General features: G+C 39.6%; 4 protein-coding genes across 12 annotated transcripts; 1 reads left to right on the top strand and 3 right to left on the bottom strand.

Annotated features, from left to right (window-relative positions):
- Positions 1-51: 51 nt before the first annotated feature.
- On the bottom strand, positions 52-14,034 carry LOC130409003 (synaptonemal complex protein 2-like). 3 transcript variants are annotated; one of them, XM_056732568.1, is made up of 45 exons: positions 13,847-14,034; positions 13,529-13,568; positions 13,257-13,397; positions 13,044-13,172; positions 12,856-12,960; positions 12,691-12,715; positions 12,511-12,596; positions 12,241-12,329; positions 11,534-11,568; positions 11,260-11,402; positions 11,110-11,162; positions 10,602-10,647; positions 10,390-10,494; positions 10,177-10,237; positions 9,867-10,015; positions 8,867-8,941; positions 8,657-8,761; positions 8,426-8,525; positions 8,175-8,341; positions 8,002-8,076; positions 7,849-7,912; positions 7,247-7,357; positions 6,230-6,519; positions 5,954-6,066; positions 5,839-5,875; positions 5,696-5,760; positions 5,564-5,606; positions 5,451-5,494; positions 5,271-5,328; positions 5,024-5,186; positions 4,734-4,798; positions 4,183-4,359; positions 3,836-4,082; positions 3,519-3,757; positions 3,016-3,261; positions 2,889-2,943; positions 2,654-2,812; positions 2,337-2,477; positions 2,071-2,165; positions 1,751-1,845; positions 1,562-1,661; positions 1,309-1,367; positions 1,057-1,135; positions 880-936; positions 52-793 (listed from the first exon to the last, which is right to left on the bottom strand). In XM_056732568.1, the coding sequence occupies exons 2-45, from the start codon at positions 13,550-13,552 to the stop codon at positions 722-724; spliced, it is 4,587 nt and encodes a 1,528-aa protein (XP_056588546.1). In that variant the 5' UTR covers positions 13,553-13,568; positions 13,847-14,034; the 3' UTR covers positions 52-721. The 3 variants fall into 3 exon arrangements, with proteins under 3 accessions (XP_056588546.1, XP_056588545.1, XP_056588544.1); XM_056732567.1 differs by having other exon boundaries at positions 2,020-2,165; positions 3,016-3,258; XM_056732566.1 differs by having other exon boundaries at positions 2,020-2,165; positions 13,847-14,033.
- A 68-nt stretch (positions 14,035-14,102) lies between these two features.
- On the bottom strand, positions 14,103-15,857 carry ppp1r3da (protein phosphatase 1, regulatory subunit 3Da). 3 transcript variants are annotated; one of them, XM_056732577.1, is made up of 2 exons: positions 15,718-15,857; positions 14,103-15,436 (listed from the first exon to the last, which is right to left on the bottom strand). In XM_056732577.1, exon 2 carries the CDS (start codon positions 15,384-15,386, stop codon positions 14,469-14,471), a length of 918 nt encoding a protein of 305 aa, XP_056588555.1. In that variant the 5' UTR covers positions 15,387-15,436; positions 15,718-15,857; the 3' UTR covers positions 14,103-14,468. The 3 variants fall into 3 exon arrangements, with proteins under 3 accessions (XP_056588555.1, XP_056588556.1, XP_056588557.1); XM_056732578.1 differs by having other exon boundaries at positions 15,696-15,835; XM_056732579.1 differs by lacking the exon at positions 15,718-15,857 and adding an exon at positions 15,580-15,693.
- Positions 15,858-16,011: 154 nt separating this feature from the next.
- fam217ba (family with sequence similarity 217 member Ba) lies at positions 16,012-19,789 on the top strand. Of its 2 annotated transcripts, none has more exons than XM_056732570.1 (5): positions 16,012-16,142; positions 16,368-16,585; positions 16,667-16,766; positions 16,850-16,914; positions 17,383-19,789. In XM_056732570.1, exons 2-5 carry the CDS (start codon positions 16,479-16,481, stop codon positions 18,737-18,739), a joined length of 1,629 nt encoding a protein of 542 aa, XP_056588548.1. In that variant the 5' UTR covers positions 16,012-16,142; positions 16,368-16,478; the 3' UTR covers positions 18,740-19,789. The 2 variants fall into 2 exon arrangements, with proteins under 2 accessions (XP_056588548.1, XP_056588547.1); XM_056732569.1 differs by having other exon boundaries at positions 16,136-16,273.
- A 24-nt stretch (positions 19,790-19,813) lies between these two features.
- ttll9 (tubulin tyrosine ligase-like family, member 9) lies at positions 19,814-23,976 on the bottom strand. Of its 4 annotated transcripts, none has more exons than XM_056732576.1 (14): positions 23,828-23,976; positions 23,608-23,648; positions 23,365-23,457; positions 23,170-23,281; positions 22,862-23,047; positions 22,689-22,757; positions 22,487-22,577; positions 22,366-22,406; positions 22,134-22,221; positions 21,962-22,020; positions 21,833-21,884; positions 21,264-21,339; positions 21,062-21,183; positions 19,814-20,753 (listed from the first exon to the last, which is right to left on the bottom strand). In XM_056732576.1, the coding sequence occupies exons 1-14, from the start codon at positions 23,840-23,842 to the stop codon at positions 20,674-20,676; spliced, it is 1,125 nt and encodes a 374-aa protein (XP_056588554.1). In that variant the 5' UTR covers positions 23,843-23,976; the 3' UTR covers positions 19,814-20,673. The 4 variants fall into 4 exon arrangements, with proteins under 4 accessions (XP_056588554.1, XP_056588553.1, XP_056588551.1 ...); XM_056732575.1 differs by having other exon boundaries at positions 19,819-20,753; positions 21,264-21,377; positions 21,688-21,884; positions 22,194-22,221; positions 23,828-23,974; XM_056732573.1 differs by having other exon boundaries at positions 19,822-20,753; positions 21,264-21,377; positions 21,688-21,884; positions 23,828-23,972.
- Between the last annotated feature and the right edge of the window lie 1,943 nt (positions 23,977-25,919).

Below are 25,919 nucleotides of genomic sequence, written 5' to 3'. Positions count from 1 at the left end.
ATAGTATTACCATCTCCATATTTAGCTTTTAGTCAAGAAATGTTTATAACGGTCAGACAAAAATATTTATTCTCATACGTCCAACATGGAAAAACTAACACTGGTATCTGTAGCTTTTTCACAAACATTACATCCCACATAACTTATTCTCTTATCTGTAATCAGCATTTACAAAGGACGTGAATGAAATAATGCATTTAAGTCACACAATCTAATATTATAATGTTAAAACATTCTCGAAATTATGTGTGTTAAATGAGTGCCTGCTAACTAACATCGCTCTCTGTTACATAAGTTAAACCCAATTTACCGGCTCTTGCTGGTAAAGAATCTTGAGAATCTTTAAAACTTTATACTAGAGAAAACAGCTTTCATTCTTGTCAGATTTATGCTGTGAATATACTGTATGACATATTTGTACAGTCAAACTAATATTTTCCTTGTTTAACTTTTCACACAAATATATCTGATGGTGCTGAAAGAAGTTTAACAACCCACAAATAAATAATCTTGTAACTTTTCTAACATTACTTATTCCAACTCTTGTTAAATTTAAAATCGTATAAATATGCAAGAAAACTATTTTTTTTCTAGAGAAGAGTACAAATATTCAACCAGTTAAAAAGAATACTGCTTTAAAAGAACGTAACATTTGTAATATTTAAGCATGTAAACATGTTTTAAGAACATCTAAAATACAGCAGTCGCGTTGTTTCTCAGGTCAGAATCTGGATGCATCTTGGAGGAACAAGGTTTGAAGTCCTCTTCTCACATTCAACAACTCTTCCTCTTGCTACAAAGAGAAAAGAACTCAAACTTGACTGACTAAAATATCTGCCCCACCTTGTATCTGCTTGCAGTGGCTTTACTTGATCTCACCATTTCATTGAAAAAGCGCTCCTGAACTGCCTTCAAGTTTTTCTTCATTGAATACATCTAGAACAAAAAACCCACCGCATTTAACTCGATCCTGGATCACTAGGATCAGCCGAATATAGTTGAAAACCGAGTATAGAGAATACTCGTAGATTTCAATCAATATGATTGAATCCTCACCTCAGATGAGAAGATTTCGTCCTCATACTGTAAGCCATCGCACACATCGGTCTGAATCGTGTTTTTCAAATGCTGCTGTCTGAGAAAAAAGGAGGGCAGAGCACACAGTTTACAAATCCAACAGTTAAAACTTGAAAATTGTTGCTCAAATTTGTAGAACAATCCACAGATCTTAGTGATCTTATTTGTTTTCACATTAGACCTGGTGAATCTACATACATCGTGTTTATGAAGAAGCAGCTCTGTTTTTACCTCTTGGTTGCTTTCTCTTGGTATGTGTGAAAAGCCGAGGCTTGCTTTTTCCAGTACGTCTATTTATAAAAAAGATTGAATGTGAGATTAAATGACACATTCAAGTTTGTTTAAATCCACCTACCACAATTTCATTTTGATTTCTAAGATAGAAATGTGTTATTTTGTATTATTATTCCTAAATTACTCCTTTAAAAACTCATTAATTTGATTAAGAAACAGCAAATTTATGAGTCACAGCACTCTGTATTACCATCAGTTCCTCCTCCATGTTCCTCAGAGAAATGTCATCCTGCTCCAGGTTTTTAATTTCACCCAACAGGACTTGTTTTACCTTCTCCAGCTTCTGTGAACTACGAAAAGAAAGCAATAGAAGAAAAAAGAGGTAAAGTTCAGATCTGTCGAAGCCCTCCTCACCCTCCCTCTATACAGTATATCTGACCTGTACTGATGTACTTGGACTCTGACGGAGAACATATGCTGCTGAAATGTCTTTAAAGACTGCCTGGTGTAAAGATCCATTCTCCTGGAGCGATGCTAACAAACACACCAGACAAGTTAGTAGAAAAAAACCAAGCTACCAAACAGTCATTGAACGATTCGAGATGAGCGGCACAGCGTAAGGAAGTGGACCTTCAATAGCTGACGGTTAGTGGTCTCTTGACCTTTAGCCAGAGATGATTGTTTTGATAAAATTTAGACGACAAGCACCTTGATCTTCCTCTTAAGCTCTGAGCTGAACTGATGGCAGATAAAGCCCACCTCCTGAGCAGGCTGTGTCAGCTCTGAATCTTCCTCCACGACAGACTGCACGCATCTCGACTTCATATAAGATGAAACTGTCTCCACATCTTCAGCTGCAGGCAACAGACATATGTTTGAATCACAGCACGTTCAAACACACAGTTATATGAGAGTGAACTTTGAATCAGTTCTGTATCTAAATTCTCAAATTCCTCAGTAAATTGTTCGTAACAATCGGGTCTTATTTTTGTTCCCAACTCTTTCTCCCATGAGTATCTCATTACTGGATGTAGTTGTTTCTCTGGCTCTTTTATTCTGGCCTCTTGGGTAGCTTTTCTTTCTTCGTCCATTATCTGCGACCGTCTCCTCCACTTCTTCTTCTTCTGAGCTCCTCTTACTGTTAACAGGTTGTTTGACTTTGACACCTAAGGCAGAGTGACAGAAAGTTATTCTCGGAATCATACATCTCCATGTTAATCTGTCCAGTGCGGACATTTGAACAGCTACTTTAATGCTTTAAATGACTTCACACTTAAAACTTTCACCGATGTAGAATTAAAAGCCTATTGGGTTTTTAGTGATCCTTTATTCTGAGGCGCACATTTATCGTTTGACTTGAAAAGCTTTCTCTGCTTCATTTTCATAGCTAGCTGGGAGGGCGAGGGAGGTCTGTTTTCTTTGTCTTCCTCACTGTCCTCTTCTCTTTTTGATAGACTAGCGGAGTGGCACGAGCTGGGAGGCTTGTAGATGACTGACGGACCTAAAGATAACAAAAGCTTAATTTTGTACCGTAAATACTAACAAATATAAACTACGTAACACAGAAATCTCTTCACCTGACTTGAACTCAGGCATCTTATCCATAAATCTCTTTAGGCATGCTGGTGTCTTCTAAGAACATGACAAAAAGCAGGTTACTGAAATGTATTTCTATCAAATGATGTAGTTGTGAAACGATTTTACCTCCAGATCGGTGCGGATCAAGGCCGTGTTGCTCACAGATATGTGCGAAGACTGACTCATTGTTACAGAAATGATGGAGCTCCTGTCAAAAGATGCTGGACTGGTCCTGTTCACGACGCCTCTCTGCTCCTCCTGGAGGTCTGCTGATATGAGTGAAGAGGACAGAGTGGATTTCTCTTTCCCCGTGGGGGTGATGGGGGGCCCAGTTGGGCTCAGTAATGAGTGGACCGGACTAAGTTCAACCTGCTGACGTGAAAAAGAGGAAAAGTGAGATCTGAAATGTTGGAACAGCATGTGCTGAGCACATCCGTGTGCGGGGTTTTTCCACCTGCAGTGTCCGAACACATTCATCAAAAATACTTTATGTTAAACATTTAAATCACGAAAACAGAAAGCGTGGCTGCCGTGTTTTGGAGCTGCCGTATAATTAGAATCACCAGCTTAATTTGTCCTAAAAGCTAGAACAGCTACTCTTTGATGTGATATAAATCCTGCTTGTTTACCAGAGGAGCAGGTGGCTTCTGCTTCGAGCCTCTGGTGGATGTGGAAACAGGTGTTGTTGTGGAGACAGAGGGAGGTTTAACAGCACCTTTAATCCCCAGTGTCTTACACAATGAGGCCTGAACGTCTCTGACGGGACTGAGCGAGGCTGGTGGAGGAGAGTCAGGTTCAATTGGAGAGATGGACAGAGAACGCAGGGGTGTAGTATTGGATCTCATCTTTGTGGTTAGTTTTTCATCTGCTGTAGAAAAAAGAGAGTATCTGTATTAGTGTGTTCTCGTTGCAAATATCTCCTTTACAGCAGTTAAATTCTTCTTACATCTCATCCTTTCGATGGAGGGAGGCGAGGCAAACGTGGAAGACAATCTCGCCATCCAGGAATGTTTATGTCCCTGAGCGGATGGGGTCTTCTTCACAATCCGATGCCCTGGACTGTGATCCTTCCTGCTTGAATCGTTGCCTTTCTTTTCGCTTATCTTGCTGTGTTCTTTGGTCCTTTGTCCTCGTCCTGTCGTTTGAGCTGGGACGGTTTGAGGAAGCTTCGCTGTTAGCCCCAATGCCTTTTTCTGTTCGGAGGAGAGCGAGACAGGCTAATGAACTCCAGATCTTAACTCTAGAATAAAGTATATAACTGAGTCAATTCAGAAAGAAGTGAAAAACACATGCCTTAGGTGGTGGGGGCTTTTCGCTCTCTGATTGGCTGGACTGGTGGTCAGAGTCAGATTGCTCTTTGTAGGTTTTGGTCTGGGCTGCAGCTCTATGAGGTCTTGCTGAGGGTTTGCCGTTACCGATGCGACCCTGAAGTTTATCCTCCTGCCGTTCAACCACTTTTCTGTGCCTCTTCTGTCAATCACCCAGTCCAGCAGAAAAGTAAAAATGAGTGTGGGGTTAGAGGAAGTGAAAAATGAGTTTTATGATTATATATATATATATATATATATATATATATATATATATATGAAGAGTTTGGTTTCAAAATGAGATAACTCTGTTTTTAAACATTTTCATAAATCATGTCTTTTTATTGTGCATTCCAATTAATATCAATCAAACTGCAGTTGGTTTGTTTTGATTTACGCCATAATAACTAAAAAAATACAGCTAACAAAAACAATAAAAACATGATAATATATAAAAACATTATTCCTAAAGTATTTTTTTAAACAGATTCTCATTTTGGAACCAAACTCTTCATATATATAGAATATAGACCGTACCTGCTTTGGCCTGATTTGCTTCCCCATTGGCTTTGGTGAAGATAAGGGTGTATATGGAGATTTAACTAAAACAGAAAAACAATATTATCTCCTGTGAAATCACATGAAAGAAAGAAGCAGGAATAGTTTTATTAACAGATATTTCAGTTATTCCTTAAATGCATACTGCATTTAAATAAACGCAAATGCCTCTTTGCACATCATCCGTCTTAACATTAAAGTGTGCACACAGATGGTTAGAAAACAGCTACAGAATGACTATCCAGGAGAGGGAGATCTGTGATGAGTACATGAAGAGTTGGCTTGTGGGACGGTGGGTTTGACTGGCTGCCTGCTATAGTCTGCCACTTTAGGTTTGGGTTTCCTGTTGGCCGAGTTGAGCCAGCTGACCTCGGTCATATTATCCGTGTCTGTATCGCTAAACAGATTTTTCTTCATGTTTTTAGTAAGAGCCTAGGATATAAGAACACGCACAAAACCACCTATTATACGCTTGTATTAAATCCGCATCTCAGAATTATTGAAGAAACACTGAACCTTCGGAGGCTGAGGTCTCGAAACAGACTTCGTGCAAGCGGGAGAGTAACTAAGTGTACTAGAAGAAGAAAATAAACAAAATGTGCATTAAGATTACGAGAACAGAGTTTCTTGAGAGGAAATGTAATTCTACTTGGCTCCACTAGAGGGGGTTGATTTAAAACATTTAAACAGTATTACCTGCTGTCCATTCTGGATGTCTCAGACGGCTTCCTAGTCTTTTTCTGAAGCAGAAATTATTATTAAGGACAAATATTGAAAGCAAAGTTTCTTGAGGATGACTGTGTGCTTACCACGTTAATGTTTGATGTGTCCTCTTTAAATGCATAAACATCACTGAAGAGACAAAAGATATTCGATCACAAACAACAGATATGTTTCATTTTAATATTCCTGGTTTAAGGGAATGTAGTAAGATGCAGTACTCGATGTCCTGGTTTGGCTTCTTGGATTGTCCCAGTATTTTGAGACTCCTGGCAGCAGTTTTCTCCTGTAACACAACAGGTAAAACATTCTTTATCTAGTGTTAACTTTACCTATTATGATCCCTACGGTCTGGATGACTTACAGTGGAGGATGGACACCAGCTTTTATTGAACAGATATCTGAAAGTACAGAAACGTGAGATATCATGTGGGGACAGAGGAAAATAACTGTGGCTGAATGAATCGTCGGTCTATTACCTGTTTGTAGGTGCAATGTTAAGCTGGGCACTGGCCACAGGGGATACTGCTTTGCTAGTTTTCTTGTAATGACTGGATATCATCTTCACCATACTGTCTGCTGTAGGCCTCTTCTGCAGAACATTACCAAAGGAACTTTACCATCATTTTTTTTATGGAACATACATTAAAAGGAAATAATGGACAGAGAGACGATACAGGCAAGCCATACAGTAGGCAGCACTTACAGTACTCAACCATTAAATTAATTTATTTTCAAATCAAAAGACATCTTACATTCTCTTTGTCTGAGTATAAAGCCTTGTCTTGAACCCTCCTGCTCTGCTGCGCAGGTCTAGCGGGTGTTGACCTCATAGATGATTTCGCGTTCTCCTTCCCCTGACCTGTAGCACAGGGATCCAGTGAGGAGGCTTTCCTGTCTGTGGTCGTGTGGACATCTGGACCCTGGTCCCTCAGCACCTCCTCCAGTCTCTGGGTGAGCTGGGTGTGCAGCTGCTTCTGGGTCAGGGTTCTGAACGCACGCTGGGCAGGGGACAGACGCTGAGGAGGAGGGAGAGAATCTCCATCTGGACATGGTTACACAAAATGGAAGGTTACACAAAGCAACATCTGATTCATATTAGTAGAGAGATTAGAGAGACTTTCTAATTGATTCTTTAAAAATACTAGATCATGAAAGTGTTCTGTGATATCCGGGATGATGTGAAAAAAAATACTAATTGCATTTTTGTCGTTGAAGGAGTAGTTCACTATAAAATTAAAATTTCGTGATAATTCAAATGTATATATTTTTTCTGTTTTCTTGAAAAATGACCAATACTTTCACTAGACAATATCCATATTCATCAGCTGGTGTCTAGTCGAGCCTTTTGACACTCCAATGAAACTGAAGTTGGACCTTAACCAACAGTTCCCCATTTAAGTGCATTATTTGGATAAGCTATTCTCGAAAGCCTCAATTTGTTTTCGACAGAAGAAATAAACTCATGGATGACATGTGGATGAGTGAACTATCATGAAATTTGAATTTTAAGTGAAACTACTCCTTTTAAATGCACGACATCTAATGATTAAAAAAGGGGTTGGGCCGTACTGTAAACAAAGATAAATGTTTTTGACACTACTGTATATGTAAGGGAACATGTACCATCAGTTCAATAACCCATATGAGAATGGCCAATAATATAATTTACCAACTGACCAATTACAATCAATGATTCCTGGGAATCATGAAATAAAAAAGTGTTTCTGTGCTGGTGCAATATATTTAAAAATGATTTCATTGTCACTCACTTGATATAGACCGGCTACCCGAGCAGTCTTTTGGCAAAGCAAACAGTGGTCCAGACACAGAGAATTTCCTTTTCCTCACCGCAGGTTGGGTGTCTGGGACTATGTTGCTATCTTTGTCATAAAGAAACAAAACAACTAACTAGCAGAACAACCTTAAAGATCCAGTGTATGAAACTTAGCAGCATCTAGAGGTGGGGTAGGTATTGCAACCAACAGCTGCAACCCCCCCCCCCCCTTTCGAAGCACTTTGGTGGCTGACACAGAACTAAGATGTTGTCACGTTTTCGCATCTTTGCCGAATGAGATAATGTATTTACGAAAACACGCTCAGTAGAGCAGTTTGTCCTTTTAGGGCTACTTTAAAAGCAATATGGTAAATTTAAGGGTATATAGATAGAAATAGCTCATTCTAATGTAATAAAAACATCTTCATTACGTAAGGTCTTTAATGCGCCTTTGAACATAGCTTTATATACATATAATATTGCATTTCTGTCAATAGATCCTTAAAAAAAATGACACACTGGACCTTTAAAAGCATTTCATTATGTTATCAGGGCAGTGGAATAGTGAAGCATGTTTTATGTACAATATCACAATACCCATGATCTCCCGTTCATGTTGTTGGTCGGCTTGCTTCATCTCTAACACTTTGTCAACAGTAATCTGATGTACAGAGCAAGAGAAGAGAAGACTTATACATTTATACAGAATGATCAAACAACAAAAATAACAAATGAAGATGTCTGTAGTACCTTCTGGTGTTTTTCTGCTTTAGATTTGCCTTTGTTACTTTTCTGTTTGTCCACATTCTGAACAGCAGGGGCAGACTAACAACACACGCAAGACTTACAACAGACCAATACACAAAAACCAAACTGTTGGCTTTAATAGGATAACCGTGCTTAATGGAAATAGAAACCCGTACACGTGCTTGAATCGAGTGAGTCTGCCTTTGGTTGGTCTCACAGTGAATATTGAGTGAAGAAATACTGGAAGATGTCCTGGACAACATGAGATCTCTTAGCTGAAACTCTCTCTTCCTCTCAGAGGAACTCATCATCTGTAGAGCCGGTTTTAACTTCGCCAAAGACACTGAGGTGAGACACAAAACCAATTTTTAATCGTGGTCAAAGGATGATGTTACTTATAACTTTATCAGTAGATTAATGAACCCACCTGCAGGTAGCACACAGCTGGAAGAACAGCTGCCCTGTTTATGCCCCACACTACCAGTGATATACATGCAAGACTCAGATACTTTCATTGGGGTTACAATCTGAGAAAATAAGACAACATTTGCTCCCTCAGTTTAGAGAAATAAAATGAGACCACCTTCAGACCCCTTGTCAGAAAGCTTTACTAAATATGTTTTCACAAAGTTATAACAGACTTTAAAAATACTCTTGCCTTGTTTTTATCTGGTGTTAGATGTGTGTTAGGCTGGCCCAGATAGCCGTGTTTTACAGATGATGACTCTCTCTCATCTGACACTTGACTTTCAAGGACAAGAACCTTTTTGATAAACATAACATCAGTTACATGCTGGTAAACAACAGATATCTGTAATGCTGCTATTCACTTTCTCTACTTTGTGGATATAGTGATAACCTGACCTACCTGTGAACTCTCCTGTGAGCATAGGCTGACCTGAACTGGGGTTTTCACAACAGAGGGAGGCTTCTTAACAGACTTCTAATAAAGGAAACAGAAAGATATCTGCTCTCAACGCAGCCGTTTTTTCCCCTCGGAACATTTCATTAGCAGTAATGCTGATTAGCTTCTCCAATTTAAACCTCATCATAGATGTATTAAGCAAATGATGAGCTACTAATAACACGACCCAATCGTGCGTTTACTCAGCATATCATGTCAAACTATTACGTTTCAACAGATGACTCTTGATGAAAAGCTTTAGAAACACACGTAAAGGCTTAATTTCACCCAAAAAGGAAAACTCTGTCACGAATAACTCACCCTCAGGTTGTTCAAAAGTAGGGAATAGTAGGGAATATGGGAGTCAATGGGGGATGGTATCTGTTATGGGGTTGCTAACATTCTTCCAAATATTTTCCTTTGTGTTTACCAGAACAAAGAAATGTATACAGGTTTGGAACAACATGAAGATGAGTAAATGATGACAGCATTTTCATTTGTGGGTGAACCATCCCTTCAACGGCTATACATGTACAGGCTGTACAACTCAAGGTCCTTTGAGACTACAAATTGCATTCCTTCAGGGCACTGAAATCATTAGCCAAACCAAACATATTAATTTGTGCACTAGAGTTGAATGAAAAGTACATCAATATTCTATCCACAAACTACAGAGTGAAAATGATTTTGCACATGTTGTCTCTAATTGTAATTCAATGTAAATTGTTCACATTATTGTTCCGACATCTTTGAGATGAGCAAATACTCTACTATCGACTTCTGATCTTAAGATAAAGCATAAACATACATTTCAACAATTAAATGGTTCGGATGAAGAAAAGTAACTTGACCTCCAGTAAAGGTGCCTACCAACAAAAACATGACATACAGTACTATATATTTATGACATAAGACATTGCCATGTCATTCTTATAAACAGACTAGGTTAACTTGCTTCACTCACCCTGTTCTTAGCAGGACCATAAACTTTTTCTGTGGCTTGCAGGATGTTAAGAGAGGAGCTGAATTTGATGGTGACTCTGGAGCCCTCTAAGCTGCCGATGCTGACCGGGTCGGTCAAACTCAGGTTAAGAACTTTTCTTCCATTCTCCTCTGTGGAACCAAACATGAGCATAACACCGCAACTGAAGGGAAAGTGATTCTATACAACTTAGAAGCAACACTGTTCCTAATACAATGCTTACACTACAGGTGTCACAAAGTTTTTTGTTGGTCTTGAGGTCATTCAGAGCAGATCTTATGGAGAAGATTACCTTCAACTGTGTAACTGTGGACCTCAATCTCAGATATACACAACGTGTCCCACTGGCCATCCTTATAGGAGAGAGCAAACTTTTACCAACTTTTGCAAATCACACCATACTGTACCATCATTATACATTATCACAGTTTCAATATATCTCGTTTAACATTGTAATGTATTGTAACTACTTAATAGGAGGACTAAAGGAGTACAGTGTCAATACCTGGACATCCTTATCAGACACAGAGAAGTAAAAAGAGATGCTTTGACTCCCGAGGTTAAAGTCAATCCAGAACGCCTCAAGGTTTTCATCCACAGGCATGAGCAGCTGTAAATATAATACCACTTTATACAAAAGCTTACATGCATACTGTCAAAAAAAGGCAGACATCGTAAATATTCCAATGCTCATTCTTGTAATATGTTACAACAAACCTCATGTTTGTTCAAAAATGCCTCCAGACAAGGGTAGGAATATACACTGTGGAAGATAAAACAAAACTTAAAGGGACAGTTCATCATTAAATCAACCTCAGGTTGTTTCGAACCTCTATACATTTCTTTGTTCCAATGAACACAGAGATAGATATTTGGAAGAATGTTAGCAATTTTCAATTCAGGGACATCATCCAATACCATAGTAGGAAAAAATGCCTTTTGTTGTTCTGTTAAACATCAAATTAGATATTTTGAAGCATAAAGGAAAACAAACAGTTCTGGGGGACCCTTATCTACCATTTAATTTTTCCTACTATGGTAGTGGAACTGAAAATGACTAACATTCTTCCAAATATCTTTCTCTGTGTTCATCAGAACAAAGTAATTTATACAGGTATGAAATTACATAAATGATGACAGAATATTCATTTTTGGGTGAACTATCCCTTTAATATAGTCTGTAAAACTGTACAAAATGCAACAAAACAAACAAACAATAGATTACCTTTTCCCATCGCCTAGCATGCCATTCACCATATTTAGAAACCTTCTGCAATCCTGTCTCAAAAAGACATCCAAACCCATACAGAACGATATTCACACAAATAAATAATTCATGGAAAATGATTTTATTATAATTGAGGGCTATAATCACGGTCTCAAATTCAGACTCCTTGATCTTCTTGAATGCAGAGGAGACAAATGTCATGGTAAACCAGCGTTCAGCTAGTTCATTCCTCTGAGCTGTTGAAGTCATTCTGCACAGAGCCTCCATTAAAGAAACCTGCAGGTCATAGTCTAAACAGAAACAGACATGCAGCCACAGTCCAAGTCTTCAGACAGGTTTAATAAACTTCATAACAATATAGAATTGTTTACTTTAAAATGCTTTTTGAACCAAACATAATATTTTAGATTTTCTCACTAACCTCCACCTTGGAGGACTCGGCTGGCCACATCGCTCCTAAATAAAGGATAAAAACAAGTTTAAAATTAGAGGAATATATTAATTGTTTATCCTAAATAAACAAAAAAACTTACACCGTGTCTACACCGGACGTGGCGCGACACGGCTTGTACTAATGGGATCGTCGCGTTGCGCCGCATCCAATGTACAATTATAATGGGTTCTAATGCTTTTTAATTGTCTCTTATCGTGTTGGGTGTAGACACGGTGTTACAGTATGGAAAAAGGGAACTGGTGTATTCCAAAAGAGTATGCACACATTGGAACATACTAATGTGAAAGGGAACTGATGTCTGTTTCCTAGTTGACAATGTGATCAATAAAAGTCTCACACATCACAATACATGGTAAAAGACGAACCCAATATCTCAAGTTATATGGTGCAGCCGTGCTTTTATCCGAAAATTAGGTTTCATTAAAATAATTTATTGTTTATCAGTGAAACATGAGAATTTGTCTTTTTCTTTCTTCTAGCGGTCATTTTATTAAAACTGTTTTCCATGAGTATGCTGCAATGTTGCTATTGTAAAGTCTTATTTAGAACAAAGACCTAATTCTAGTATGAATTCTTGGTTTTTAGTTTCGTTTTTTGGCTCAGATTGTGCAGAATTTCAAACAAAAATATTCCTTTAGGTGCACCATAATATAACACCTCATTGTCACACTTACATCATAGTTGAGGCCTCCCTAGACATCAAGATCTTCTTTTTGAGCTCCATGGGAATCTTTGCTAGAATGAGATTAAGTTTCCTTGCTGCCTGCCATCAGAAGAAAGAAAAGAAAATATCAATACTGTACATTCTTTCCAATAATGCAGTCTCCAACCCGCGAAAAGTCAGGTCAAACATGCTAACATAAGTGAATGTGCAGAATGAGTTCACAATAAAATCAAAATTGCTTTCATATCACAGTGATGGGTGAAGCTTAAAAAGGTCTCACCTCTTTCTGGATCATGACGTTTATTTTGGGATCAGAGGCCACTTTGCCAATGAGACTGAGCAGAGATTCAGTAACTTCAAATGTACCTGATAGATATTAAAAATAAATGTTCTCCACCCTATTTTTTATCTTTATCAGGGTTAGTTCATTTACTTTGAGAATCATAAACAAACCACTTACCCTCTTTACAACTTTCATGAACAACCTGAAAAAGATCCATTGACGGATGTTACACTTTTTATTTTCCTGTAGTGTTTTGTTATCATTTTTGCTTATTCCCACTACAATAATAAATTACTGTGACTGTTGCATTAGCTTTTACGCCAAAATTGTGCAGTTACTAACCATAAGCGCATCAAAGAAGTCCTCGGCCAGCTTTATCAAAAGCTCATTTCTTGCTGACCCGGCCTCCGCCCATAGCTTTCTGGCTCTCTCGAACCACTGCACCATGTAAACATACATATTTAATCAGTATTAGATTTTTATGTCAACAAAAGAAGACATAAAGACTGCATAAACAATGATGTACTCATCTTTCTAATAAGCCCCTGGGATATCATCACAGATATACCTCCACCCCCTGGAAAGACCAGCGTGGCGCTCCACTTATGTAGAATGGTAAGCACCAGACAAACATTGAACACGTGTCCAATGTCCAGCTCCTGCAGTTATACAAAAAAAAACATGTAAACGAGTTTAAACAGTAAATCAAGTATTAATCATACATAATACATTACACAACAAACCCTGACAACGAGCTTGTCCAGTTTAGTGATAAAGTGTCTGGAACATTGAAAACTGCTGTCCAGCTTGCTTTCATCTTGTAGGAAATTTTCTAAAGCCTGAAAGTTATTGTGCTTGAGAGCCTCGTCCAACAGTTTCTCCACCTGAATATAAAAAGATAAGTAAAACTTTGTGGTATTAAACAGAAAGAATTAAAAATGGCTTAAATGACAAAACGGCACAGATTCACGTTTTAAAAAGTTCATAGGAAAAACACGGTGGATGTCATTCTTACCTGACGGTCCTTTAATGGTGCCATGATGCACAGAAATGGCCTGTTTAAAATGTTAAATACATAAGAAATGAACTCTGGCCCCAATACCGAAAACCGAATAAGTACGCTGCTTAAATTTACACTACAATTATGACCCTGATGTCTCTTAAAGCCAGTCAGAATAAATCGTAGTCTAAGTTACGCTTTTTGTTTCAGATGTGACTGTATTTATTATAAATTGTGACTATTCATACGTTTCAAATGTCTTTTCTTTGTTAATTTGATGGCGTAACGTTACTTCGTACGTTAGCTAGCATATTAGCTGCGTCTGGATCTTACCTCAGGTTATGATTGACACTGTCTTCAGAAATGAACGTTCAGATCATTTTTCAATAATAACGGAGTATGTTAAATAAAAATTGAATAGATTTAATGAAATTGCAATACAATACTAACGGTTTATTAAAATACGATTTTAAAAGACATGTCGTGATAGACGATTGTATTTAACAGTCGGTTTGATAACGCGGGAAATAAGAATGTGGTGCGCGTGCACGCTTGCAGCTACGCAGCATAAAGAAACACGCTACAGAAATTGACTTTTTCTCCTTATTTATTTCATAAACATCAGTGCTTATATTATTCCCCTTTACATTACAAATGTTATCAAAATGAACTGCAAACTGAAAGTAGGTAAAAGAGTGCAAAGCAAAAAAACATACAAAAATACTGTAAAGTCACATGCATACGTCATCAGGTGAAAACTATCAGTGCTACATTTGGTTTTAACAGTCATAAATCTTTGTTTAACGGTCATTTCATATAGCTTCGAGTTAGGGTTAGAATATAACTAGCAAGATACTAAAGTCATACAGTATACGGTGATCATTTTGCTGGCTGCAAATAATGTAAAGAATGTGAAACCATGCAGTGCTCTAAACAGTTTATTCTAACAGTGCCCTCAGATAAAGTGTATCATGCTGTCTTCACATTCCTTTGGCACAGGCATATTATAACTCTGACAGGTTAATTTGTAATTCTGTCCATCATTGCTATCCCAAAACTGAGTGCCCATGACTTTATAACAGATTGCAAACTCCAGCACTGCACCAGGATGAAGGATGAACGGAGGAACTTGAAGATGAAATCGAAAAGTATCACAACAAGTTCCATCCGAAATGGATTTGCTCGCAACCCAGTTAGCCTTGGTTTCCGTGCAACTCTTCCAGTTTGTGAAAGAATAGCGAACAGTCACTTCTTTCTCGTAGGCCAAGTTTACAACCTGGACGACCCCTATGATGCCAGGCTCGTAGCACAAAACCCGCTCCAAACACACTTTTTGGCAACAGAGACGTTCGACAAAGTTTGGGGAGTCACCTGGTTGCACATGGAACATCGGTTGCAAATATGGTATTGCGATCTCCAGCCTCTTACTTGAGGATAATTCTGCATTCATTAAAAGCCGGAAGAGAACATGCTCTGGGACGAAGGGGTCTTCTCCGCTTTTGAAGACCTTTACATTTTCCAAATCCAATCCCAAGGAGTCCACAAATCGAACACCTGTTCTGCGACTCAGCCTCCTCCTCTCTGATGGAGATGGGAGAGACTGACTCCGTCGCTGGATGATGGATTTGGTCGGGGGTTCGCACAACAGGCTGCAGCCTGCAGATTGCCTTGGAGAGGGCCTTGGAGAGGTCCTTGGGCTAGGCGGACGGATTTTCACAGGTCTCTTCTCTCTGTCTGTTTTTGAAAAGGGCATGCCCTGTAAATTCAACGTGGTACTTTTTTTTGAGTCACCTGATACCCTGGCAAAAAATAGGTCGGCGTTCATCTCTTCAGGGGGTGTGTCTTTTTGGCAACATCCCATAGACCAGGCCATGTTTACTTCTTTGCTGTGAACTTTATGCAGACAACCTCAGATCGAAAGACCTTAGAAAGAGAAACAATCGACGTTATATATATATATATATATATATTCCAGGTACATTCCACGAAAAACAACGTTCACGCCTGTACAATGAATGCGCAGCTGTGGAAACACGATAGATTTACTAGCTTTCCGTAATACATACATCTCAGGTGGATTAATGAACTCTTTTTAAGTAAACTGCATTTCACTTTTTCGAAACAGCGGCTCTGCCTTTACTCAAAAATGAAAGAAGTTCAAGTTCGTGTTGCATTGCCTCACCAGTCAAATCCGTCGTGTTTACCTTTAAGACGCATTTGTAGATCCTTCGAGGTAACGGATATTAAACAAGTGCTTCGCAATGGTAACATGGAATGACTAGGGATTAAATAAAGAATCATTTAAGGATTGTACGTGATAAAATCGGCATAAAATGCTTTGCATGCAAAGCTGGCAAGAACGTGATGTCAAGCGCAGGGGGCGGAGCCAACGTGTCAGCTGTGTACGGGAAATGCTGTTTACTTTGTGGGGAATTTATTGTCACGTACCTACAACAGCGGTCACGTATATAGACCTACGCGTATATTACGTTTGCCATGTTTTGTTTGTGATATGCAGATGTGCTCGCGAAAATAACGCGCTTGTGGCACGCGCTTCACGTTAAACTTCAATTCCCATCATGCCTGTCTGAGGATCACGGAGACGGTGATGCGACATATAAAGCAGCAGGTAAACAACACTATACGAGCAGTTGAAGTGATGCGTAGTAACAGATTTCAACGCGTTTCTCATATTGCACGATGTTTGGGACTTCATAACTAAGACGCAACGCTGATAGCTGTCCGTGTTAAACGTAAACGGTAAGAAACGGCGCGGTTTAATAAATTGTTGCTTTCGTGTGCTTGCATGCAAACTATAATAATAAACCAGTGTCATATCGCTTTCTTTTTCCAGTTTTGTTCTTAAGCTGTGCGATACGTCTACGCGCTCACAAATGGGACATTTTTGGGCACAGAAGAGAGCTTCGCGACTGCGATCTTACACTACGTAGTATTAATTATTACGATGGGATCCATCATGCAGGAACGGTCTGCGTCTGCGACACTGAAGAGGCTGCCAGCCAAGGAGAAGGTTAGAACGAAAAATGCAGAAAACACTGGGGTTGTTGCCAGGTATGTTTGAATAGAGCAAGTTATTATGAAAACTACAGAAACGACAGAAAATGTGCCTGAGGAATGATGCTTTATTCGCAGCAATAATAAGCGAGGAGGAAACGTGAACCAGAATAAAAAAGCTGTTAAAAAAACTGTGACGAGAGGACAAGAGAAGGATCCTCTGCCCAAAGCTGAAACTGTAAGTTTCTTGTATACATCATATTTCTTTTTATAGATTAATGTTGAGAACCATTTAAATATGTTCTTGTGGTCTTTTAAAAGGTCCAAAATGGAATCAAACCAAAGAAAGCTAAGAGTCCAACTACTGGCACTTGCAAGTTACGTGGGTGAGTTTTATATTTAAAGGGATAGTTTGCCCAAAAATGAAAATTCTTCCATCATTTACTCGCCCTCGGATTGTTCCAGACCTGTATACATTCCTTTGTTCTGCTAAACGCAAAGAAAGATATTAGGAAGAAGTCCCCCATTGACTCCCATAGTATTTATTTTCCCTACCATGGCAGTAAACATGATCTGTTTGGTTACTGACATTCTTCCAAATATCACCACCCAAAATGGGTGCACATTAATGAACTTGGCTATGAATGTAAATGTGACTTAGCCAAATAGGCTATTTTTCATCTATAGAGCCGTGATAACTGTTAAATCGTCACTTGAAAAAGAAGTCATCATAATATTACAGTTCTCCAACTGTGGATTCATTATACCCGCATCAGAAGTCATGTAATAATATATTAATAAAATATCACATATCACGACATTTGACATATAAATAAAGAAAATTCTTGTTGTAGCACACAGGCCGAGGTTGACCTGAGGCCCATCCGTCCCAAACTCTCATATGCAGAGCGTAGACAAGAGAGACAGAAGATACAGCTTGAGTCTCACTGCTGTAGTGAGATGGTCCAGAGCCATGTTTCCTTGGAGAAAAGCAAGCGCGCTCTCTCACTGCCTTTGGCTCCTCAACCAGTACTGCATTCAATTTCCCTGCAAAAACAAGTTTCGCACCTGGAAGCCCTCCGCCTCATGGAACACAAGGAGGATGACACAGACAGCGCCAGTGACCTGTCTGACTCCGAGAGGCTCCCTGTCTTGCCTTCCCCCTGCACTCCACCTCAGCTAAACCTCCGTGCGGAGGTGATCAACACCATGGACCTATATCCCCAAATTCCTGGACCCACGATGTTGGAGAATGATGATGACGACATCTACGGCTACCCGGACTTCCTGCCACCTCCGTTCAACACGTGGAGCCTGAGGCAGCTCGCCATCTTCCTCAACACAGAAGGCAAACGGGCTCCGAGGCCTAAACCTGTAGGGCAAATGGAGAAGTATCTGGAACGCCTCCTGCAGCTGGAATGGCACCAGATTCAAAGCATTCAGACTGAGAGCGGACGGCACAGCGTACCCATAATCCTTGCAAGAGGGCACGCTCCTGGTGCATCGGCAAACCGCCCCAGGCCTCACACCGCCCCTCCGACGCGTCTCAGTTCCCCCAAAAGCCTTCGACAGGGTCAGCGGGCATTTCCTTTGACCCTCGTCTCCTCCACCGGCAGCCCGTCGTCCTCTCAACTCTCCAGCCCTGTCTGCCCTCACTGCCACATCCGCTACCCGCTTTGCAATGGCAGCTGCTCTGTGTACGCATACCAGCGACACTCCCGTCTCAGTCCTTTGCTTGAGCACAGAGCTCCGTCGGCGAACACCCAATTGAGGAGCAGCAGTGAAAGCAGGGCCTCAGCCTCCGAAAACCACAACACATCCAAAAACCAGCACCTGCTCAGTCCTCAAGCCACAAGAGTCCACCAGAAGCACATGCAGGCTACAGGAAATGTGCGGCGAGCGTCTCAGGAACTTAATCCAGGCAAATCCCATCCTACAAGTGGAAAAGGAAAGACCGGGAGGTGGAACGAGATGGATAGACAGAAGGATCAGGCCTTGGGAGTGAAATGCGGGAGTGCTGATAAGCGGGTTGCTGGCGCTGGTAAACGTGATGGTGGTGGTCCGGTGAAAAGAGGGGTTAGAGATGGGCAGAGAGCCGAAACGGGGGAACTACGAATTAGAGCTAAAAGAACTGTGGCTGACAGCTGTGATGCTAAATCCACACCTGCCAAAAATACTGGCAAAATAAAAAATGCTCAGTATGCAAAGTAGTTAGCGCTTTGTCATTTTCAGGATTGTTTGGTTTTGCATTTGCAACAGCCTCAAAACATTACAATATCTCATACTGTAAGAACAGATCATGCCAACATTCCTCAAATTATTGTAGTTATTTGGTAGATAAAAATAAGAACAAATCATGGCACTTCGTTGTTTTCAAATAGGAAGTCCATTTCTTTAAAAATATTAATTTTGTCTGTCCATTACTTGCAAGGAGGTTATCTTTACTTACCCACAAATTCTGTGTAAAATGAGCTCTTTATTTAATTGAAGCATACTTTAAATATGTATGCATGGACATATCTTTCATGTGATGGAGGAAACGACTGAGAATGTCAATTTGTGACGTATGACAACTAAGCACTATTGGTCAAAGAATGTATATTTTTAAGATGAATATTGATTGTTTTGTAATGGCAGTGTGTATTTTTGTAATGTGTTATTCGCAAGGACTTATTGTTGTTTATATAATAATTTATTATCTTTTTATCACTGTTTTGCTGTATGTTTACTTTATCATAAGACTAGAATGTTCTGTGTAATACGTTGTTTTACATTTTTGAACATATAACAAAGGGTTATTTATGTTTTAGATGTGGTGAAATAGTGATATTTGGATGACTTATGGTAAGTTAAGTTGGTAGCTTTGTGATGGAAGTTTTTGTTGATGGAGCTGGACCTGAGCTATAAGCCCTGAGGTTGTCTGTGTTTGTAGACTTATTTATTTGAGAACTTTTCAGGTTGTTACATCGACTCTCAGATGGCATGTTTTGTTTTTAAAGGAACAATGATGATAGTGGCTTTTAGATTATATTGTCTAATATTGCACTTGAGGCTGGATGATGCAGAGTAAAGCCATACGTGGCACTGCATTTTCATATAAAATGTATGTAGCATCATTTTATTTTGTTTTGATCCATTATCAGGCAAAACAAACTCAGAGAATGAACTTTTGCTCTTTGTCAAATTGTGCATTTATTTTGGTATAGTTTAATGCAGCTATTTTTATGGAAAAACAAATAAACCATTTTCATTACACCATCAGTATATGTCTACAGAATTTATTTCATGCAGAAATAATAATGAAGGTTAAAGTGAAAGTTGGGTTACACTTCACAATAAGGTTTTATTAGTTAACATTAGTAAATGCGTTCGCTAACATTGGATAACAATGAACAATTTAGTTTTTCAGCATTAATTAATCCTTGTCAATTTTGGTACAGGTCAATAAAGTTATTCATGTTAGTTCATGGTGCTTTAACTCATGTTAACAGTGAAGTCGTTAGATTTTATTAATGTATTAGTAAATGCTGAAATTAACATGAATAATATTAATAAATTCAGTAAGTATTGTTCATTGTTAGTTCATGCTAGCTAATGCATTAACTACTTGTTAACAAATAGCACCTTAAAGTTCTACCAAAAGTTGTGTTCTCATTGAACTGTTTTCTTGTTACTAATCAAAGACAAAGTGGGTACCATGTAAACCTTTGTATTAAAATACGAATAAATGCACTCTAAATCCATATTTAAACACCTGAGGGTATTCTACAAGTTGTCACAGTCTGTCATGATAGTAATGACTCATGTTGTCATATCTTCTCAGTGGCGGATCCAGGAAGTCGACAAGCTCGAAACGTTTCACACACCGTTTACACCTATATTTAACGTCGTACATTGATGCCATTGCATCATCCAAGTGGATGCGGCACACTAGTGGAAGTGGAGAGACCCCTCTCATTTGATTGTAAAGCGCTTTGAGTGAATAGCAATACACAATAAAGCGCTAAAAAAATGCCTCATTCCTTCATTCATGTGATCCGATCGACGAAACGCACAGGTGTAGGCCACAGAGGCCCTGAGAGGACAGGGGCACTTCAGGGGCCAATTAGATTTAAACTGGGGCCAGTGACCCTCTGGGCCCACCCCTAGATCCGCCAGTGCTTCTTCTGTCCTGGGAAAGGCTTTAAAATCTGCTGAAGTTGCTTTTCTCTGTCATTCACACAGCCTGTATAAAAAAGATCAAGTGATTTAAAATATGAATCAAATGCTGCAATAATTTAATTTAGGACAAACTTGGTGCCCTCTTTCTAAAGTCAAAACAGCACAAATCCCATGTCCATCAGAAAAGGAAAGTTATGTGTAGATAAGTCTACTTTAACACACAAAACATAGCACAAAAGGTAGCTAAAAACATCAAAAGTGTGTTTACTTGGCTTGCAAATGCCAATTTCTATACTTAAATTAAATGATGTGTAAAAAATTTAAATGAAGTGGACATTAAGTGTGTTATAGCCCCAAATCTCAAACACTAACCAAGGTGTGTGTTTGCTATAAGATAAGAACCCCCGAGAGCCTCCAGGCCGTCATCTTTGTAGACAGGTCCATCGTTCCACATCAGGTCATATCCTCCGATCCTCTTCTCCTTGCCTGTCAGACTAAAGTGTTTTTGACAAGAGTGTCCGAGAGGAATCAGTTGTGTTTGCTTGTAATTCTATATCATTTTGTCAAATCTTACCGGCCCTCCATGTCTACAACGTGCAGCGTGTCTTCCAGCAGTCTGTATTTCATGTCAAAGTCCTCCTGACTGCTGGCTGTGAGGGAGGGTGAGGCGTTTACTTCAATCAACCACCTGCTCGATAACAAGTATAAAATACTTTTTTAGTACAACATGTACTTGAAATGTGAAATGTACATGCGGGCAACAGATTTGAGTTTGTCAGTTGCTCTTGGCAGCCATAAAGGTAAAATACTTAACAATGGATGTAAATCATCAGGTTTTGTTATTTAAAAGTTTTTTGTGTGGATACATTTTATTGCTCGATTTATAATGAAGGGAGCTTTTGGGCATAACATGTCTGAGCCAATAGAAGTCAGAAATAGATTTGCACTCATCAATCTACATATTTTACTAGATTCTTTAACACAAACTAGTGACTTACGGCTTTAGATCCTGGTCCAGTAATATGTCGTATCCGTACAACTCAAAACAGTGTTTGTCATTGATGATTGTCTTTTGTACACTAAGCAGGCTGCGTATAAATATGTTGTCAATTTCTTGAAACAGAGTCTGCACTGTGTCCAAACCATGTTTAGCTGTCAGATACCGCCGCAACTGATGCATCTGCCACTTGCAACCCTATAAATAGGAGAGAGAGATTACCCGTTTTTTTAAATAAACATAACACTACATTATGTACTGTACCTTCTACAAACCTTCTCAGGGTCATAATCAGGAGCTGTTTTTTGCACGGCAACATTGGTGAGATGTACATCTGAGACATTAAGTATAAGGGATAAACAAGCAAATTCCATTGCTGTTCTCATACAATAAAACATGGTAATAAACAGTCTACATGTGTAATCCAGAAATATGTGCAAAAGATACATTGATCGTCTATACTGCTGAGCGAAAATCTTGTGTTGGAAAATCGTGCAAAACCCTCACGGTAAAGCCAAGCCTTCAAAGGAACATACTGAAAAAAACATTGTCACAACAGTGTTTTTCGCAGCTGTCATATGTAAATTCTGCATCACTATCAGCTCTAAACAGCACACAGAAGTTTTGTGAGTAAAAAAGCAATAAAATGATTTTTTAAATATTAATATAGCTCACTTACTGATGTTACAAGAACATAGACTCTAAGGTCAAATTTTCTTCCTGGTAATAGAGATAAATATGATTCATTAATGACCATAAAATTCGGGCTAAAGCAAATAAAGATCAAACATCCGATATACCAGCAATGAGGTACGGGTTCTCAATATAACGCTGAGCAACATAGCTCTCAACTTGAGCCTCTTCTTTTTGTTCTTCTGATCGGGTCCCATCCTAGAAAAACAACAGAATGAGCATCCCATCGCTGCATGGAGAATCAAAAATCTCCTTTTTTTTCCAAAAAGCAAATAATGAAAAAGATGAAAGACGTCAAATTTAGATTACCTTCCTCCAATCTGTGATATCTTTAAGTTTTCGAAAGAGAAAAATGCCTTTCCCTTGTGATCTTGCCACCTGTTTTGGGAAGATATTGTAACAATGCATCACCTGTTTGTCAGTACTGCGCACAAGGTACTTGTTAGATGTTAAAAAAAACACTTCAGTTTTTGGACACCAACTGGCTTCATGATCCACGTGCTCCCTGGGTTTCTCTTGAACTCTTCCACAAATATGTGATATTCACTTGGCAGTTCAAATGTACGGGGGAAAAAGTCACATTTGCTCGCCTCCAAGCGGCCTGACTCTCGCTCCAGAGTTTTCCTGTACCTCTTTAGGTTCTTCACCATCAGGTTCTTACGGGTCAACTGTAAAACGCATCACAACAACTTATTTTACAGGTGGGAAATTGTACGTGTCTAATATATTTTAATACATTCATTACTTTCAGATAATTCTTCTGCATTTTTAGGTAGGGTGCAAGACTGACCTCATAGTGGTTGCGGAAGTGACATATTCTCACGTGTTCCCCCATGTAAGAGTGATCAAAGTTTTCTCTCAGCCAGCCAACATCACACCAGTTAAAGTCCCATTCGCCATCTCTGTGTAGATGAATCAGGCACACAAATGGATTAAGGGTAAACACACTGCCGGGGGTACAAGGAGAATGCTGGACATCACTCACTCTTTAACCTCTACCCAGCCTGGTCTGTGGTTAAGGATGTCCTGGATGGTGTTGGTCAGACCACATCTGTACCTTATACAGCTCCTCCCCTCCCTAAGATCAAAATGAAGTCACATACTGTATATATACTGTACATTCATATTTATCCAGTATATAATTTTGTCATCTATTTTCATCATCCGTTTTAATGTGAGGAAAACAAAATAGGTAACAGTAGATACATCGTTAATTTGACAGACTTACCCCTCCTTTTTCTTCTGGTAACCTTTATGTGCAGCTGTCTGCTGAGAAGAGTAAGTTTATTGGAAATTGCTGCATGTTGTCACCATAACGCAGCAGACATTTATTTACTAAATACTAACGTTTATTTTGGTAGCATGCGACAATAATTTTCGGCTTAAGCACAGAATATCACGCGAAAAAATGAATCATTCACGTTTAAATATTAGTGAAAATGTCTTACCCTATTTTTGGACATGACTGAAAACACAAACGAGTGAGACAACTAGCCCCAACGTGTGCATGTTGTCATGCCAACCACCACCAACTGCACTGCGCAGACCGTTCGGCGTGTGACGACAAAGTACCCCGAGAGCACACGGAAACGTGATGTCATAAGAGGATCGGTATGCGCAGCGACGCATGAGGTAAAACATGCCCGTTTGTCAGCTGTCAGAAAGTGCAATATTTTTAGAATGTGATTAATTTTGCTGTTAACTGATCTATCAGGAAAAAAGCAATACGTTATAATGAATATGTAGCTAATAAATGAACTAATTTACGATTTCAAAACGATTTGTATGCGTTTACTAATGTGGTGTCTACTCTAGGTGGCAGCATAATCTAAATTTAACTATGAAAAAATACACATGTCATAACCTTTGCCTAATTACATAGCTTCTTACGTGCCTCTATCCTATTTTTTATTAAAATGCTTGTTTTTTTTCGGAATATTATTTTAAAATATGAAGTAACCAAGAACTATAAGAGAAGATATTGGGACGGATTCAAACTCGTTTGGAAACAAACACACGTGCAATTCAATTTTATTTATATAGCACTTTTCACAATTTTCATTGTTGCATAGCAGCTTTAGATACATAATAATACAGACATTTATAAAATTGAATAATACTACAGGGAAAATTAAAGAGAAAAACGGTATTAAGTTACATGGTATTATCACAAGTTTTTCTTTATGCAATGTACACTGATGTCAGTGGATTGTCAGAAACTGTAAATTATTCCATCTAAGTATATTTAATTTAGGTATATTATTATTGTTATTAGGATTGGGAGCCTAAAATTACAATAAACCAGAACAGTTTGCTATAATACAAATTGTGCGGAAAGAATATATTTGTTATAATATGTTAATGTGCATGTGTGTTTATAAACGCAAGTTGTTTATATTTATGGATTAAACTAAAACGCCCACTGGCGACTTGCAGCAAAAAAGTCTCTTATAATCTGAAGAACGCATCTTAAATTAATAGCAGGATTTTGAAGTTGTTGTATATTTACAGAAACATACTTCAGGATCACAAGTAAGCAACTTAGGCTGAATCTAAAATTGCAAACGTCCTTACTATATAGTAGGCAAAAAGCAGCACACCGCCTTCCCCAACGCTCACGTTTCCAAGCCATGCTCGGCCCGGTGCTATTTTTCACGGAAGTGCATCCAATCAAATTATCTCCGTCGCTTTTGGTATCTTTGGTGTTGAAGGCTTGCACTGCCACGGGCCAAGCTGCCTCCACTCTTCATGCCAAGGCCATCCTGCAGGCCGAGGCGTTGTTGAGCTCCACGAGGGTAAGACCGACCCAAGGACTTATGCAGGAACTCCGCGTTAGCACCATCCTCCCCCTATGAGCGACCATCGTAACAGTGTGGGCCATGGGTCGACGGTGTCCACACTAGTGGCCCATGAGAGACACCTCCGGCTCAACCTTGGGCAGATGCGCGACGCTGAGATAGTTCGCTTTCTCGACGTGCCAAACTCGCAAGGGGAGCTGTTTGGTGATACAGTCGAGAGTTCTCGGTATTGAAGAAGCAGACATCCTACCCCGCCACGACCCGGCCGCCTTCCAGCCTACCCAGGCGGCTCCACAGAAGAAGACATCGAGGAGGGGCCCAGCAGGTGCTGTGATGGATGCCCTAGCGCACAGCTGGTCGCGGGGCAAGCGGAAGTACGCCTTCCCCCCAGTGAGCCTCCTTGCACAGGTCCTGTGCAAGGTCAGGGAAGAGAAGCATCAAGTGCTACTAGTTACGCCGTACTGGCCCAGCCGCACTTGGTTCTCGGAGCTAATGCTCCTGACGACAACTCCCTTTTGGCCAATTCCCCTGAAGAAGGACCTTCTTTCGCAGGGGACGAGTACATTGTGGCATCCGAGAACAGACCTCTGGAACCCCCATGTGTGGCTTCTGGATGGATCGAGGAGATCCTGAGTGGCCTACCCCCTTGAGATCATCACTCAGACTAGGGTTCCTGCCACTAGGCGACTGTACGCCTTTAAGTGGCGCCTCTACTCGTCCTGGTGCTCTTCTCGAGGAGAAG

This window comes from Triplophysa dalaica, chromosome 20 (genome assembly GCF_015846415.1).
Source record: "Triplophysa dalaica isolate WHDGS20190420 chromosome 20, ASM1584641v1, whole genome shotgun sequence".
In the NCBI taxonomy this organism is placed as follows: Eukaryota; Metazoa; Chordata; class Actinopteri; order Cypriniformes; family Nemacheilidae; genus Triplophysa; species Triplophysa dalaica.
This window is presented reverse-complemented; position numbering and strand designations above follow the sequence as displayed.

Coding starts and splice junctions, on each gene's coding strand:
- LOC130409003 (XM_056732566.1), bottom strand. CDS start 13,552: ATGGCACCATTAAAGGACCGTCAG. Junction 7,913..8,001: donor AAGCAGAAAAACACCAGAAG/GTACTACAGACA, acceptor TCTGTACATCAG/ATTACTGTTGACAAAGTGTT. Junction 1,662..1,750: donor GTCCAAGTACATCAGTACAG/GTCAGATATACT, acceptor TTCTTTTCGTAG/TTCACAGAAGCTGGAGAAGG.
- fam217ba (XM_056732570.1), top strand. CDS start 16,479: ATGGGATCCATCATGCAGGAACGGTCTGCGTCTGCGACACTGAAGAGG. Junction 16,767..16,849: donor CTCTGCCCAAAGCTGAAACT/GTAAGTTTCTTG, acceptor GTCTTTTAAAAG/GTCCAAAATGGAATCAAACC. Junction 16,915..17,382: donor GGCACTTGCAAGTTACGTGG/GTGAGTTTTATA, acceptor TTCTTGTTGTAG/CACACAGGCCGAGGTTGACC.
- ttll9 (XM_056732573.1), bottom strand. Junction 23,282..23,364: donor GGCTGGGTAGAGGTTAAAGA/GTGAGTGATGTC, acceptor TCATCTACACAG/AGATGGCGAATGGGACTTTA. Junction 22,758..22,861: donor GCACGTGGATCATGAAGCCA/GTTGGTGTCCAA, acceptor TTCCCAAAACAG/GTGGCAAGATCACAAGGGAA.
- ppp1r3da (XM_056732577.1), bottom strand. CDS start 15,386: ATGGCCTGGTCTATGGGATGTTGCCAAAAAGACACACCCCCTGAAGAG.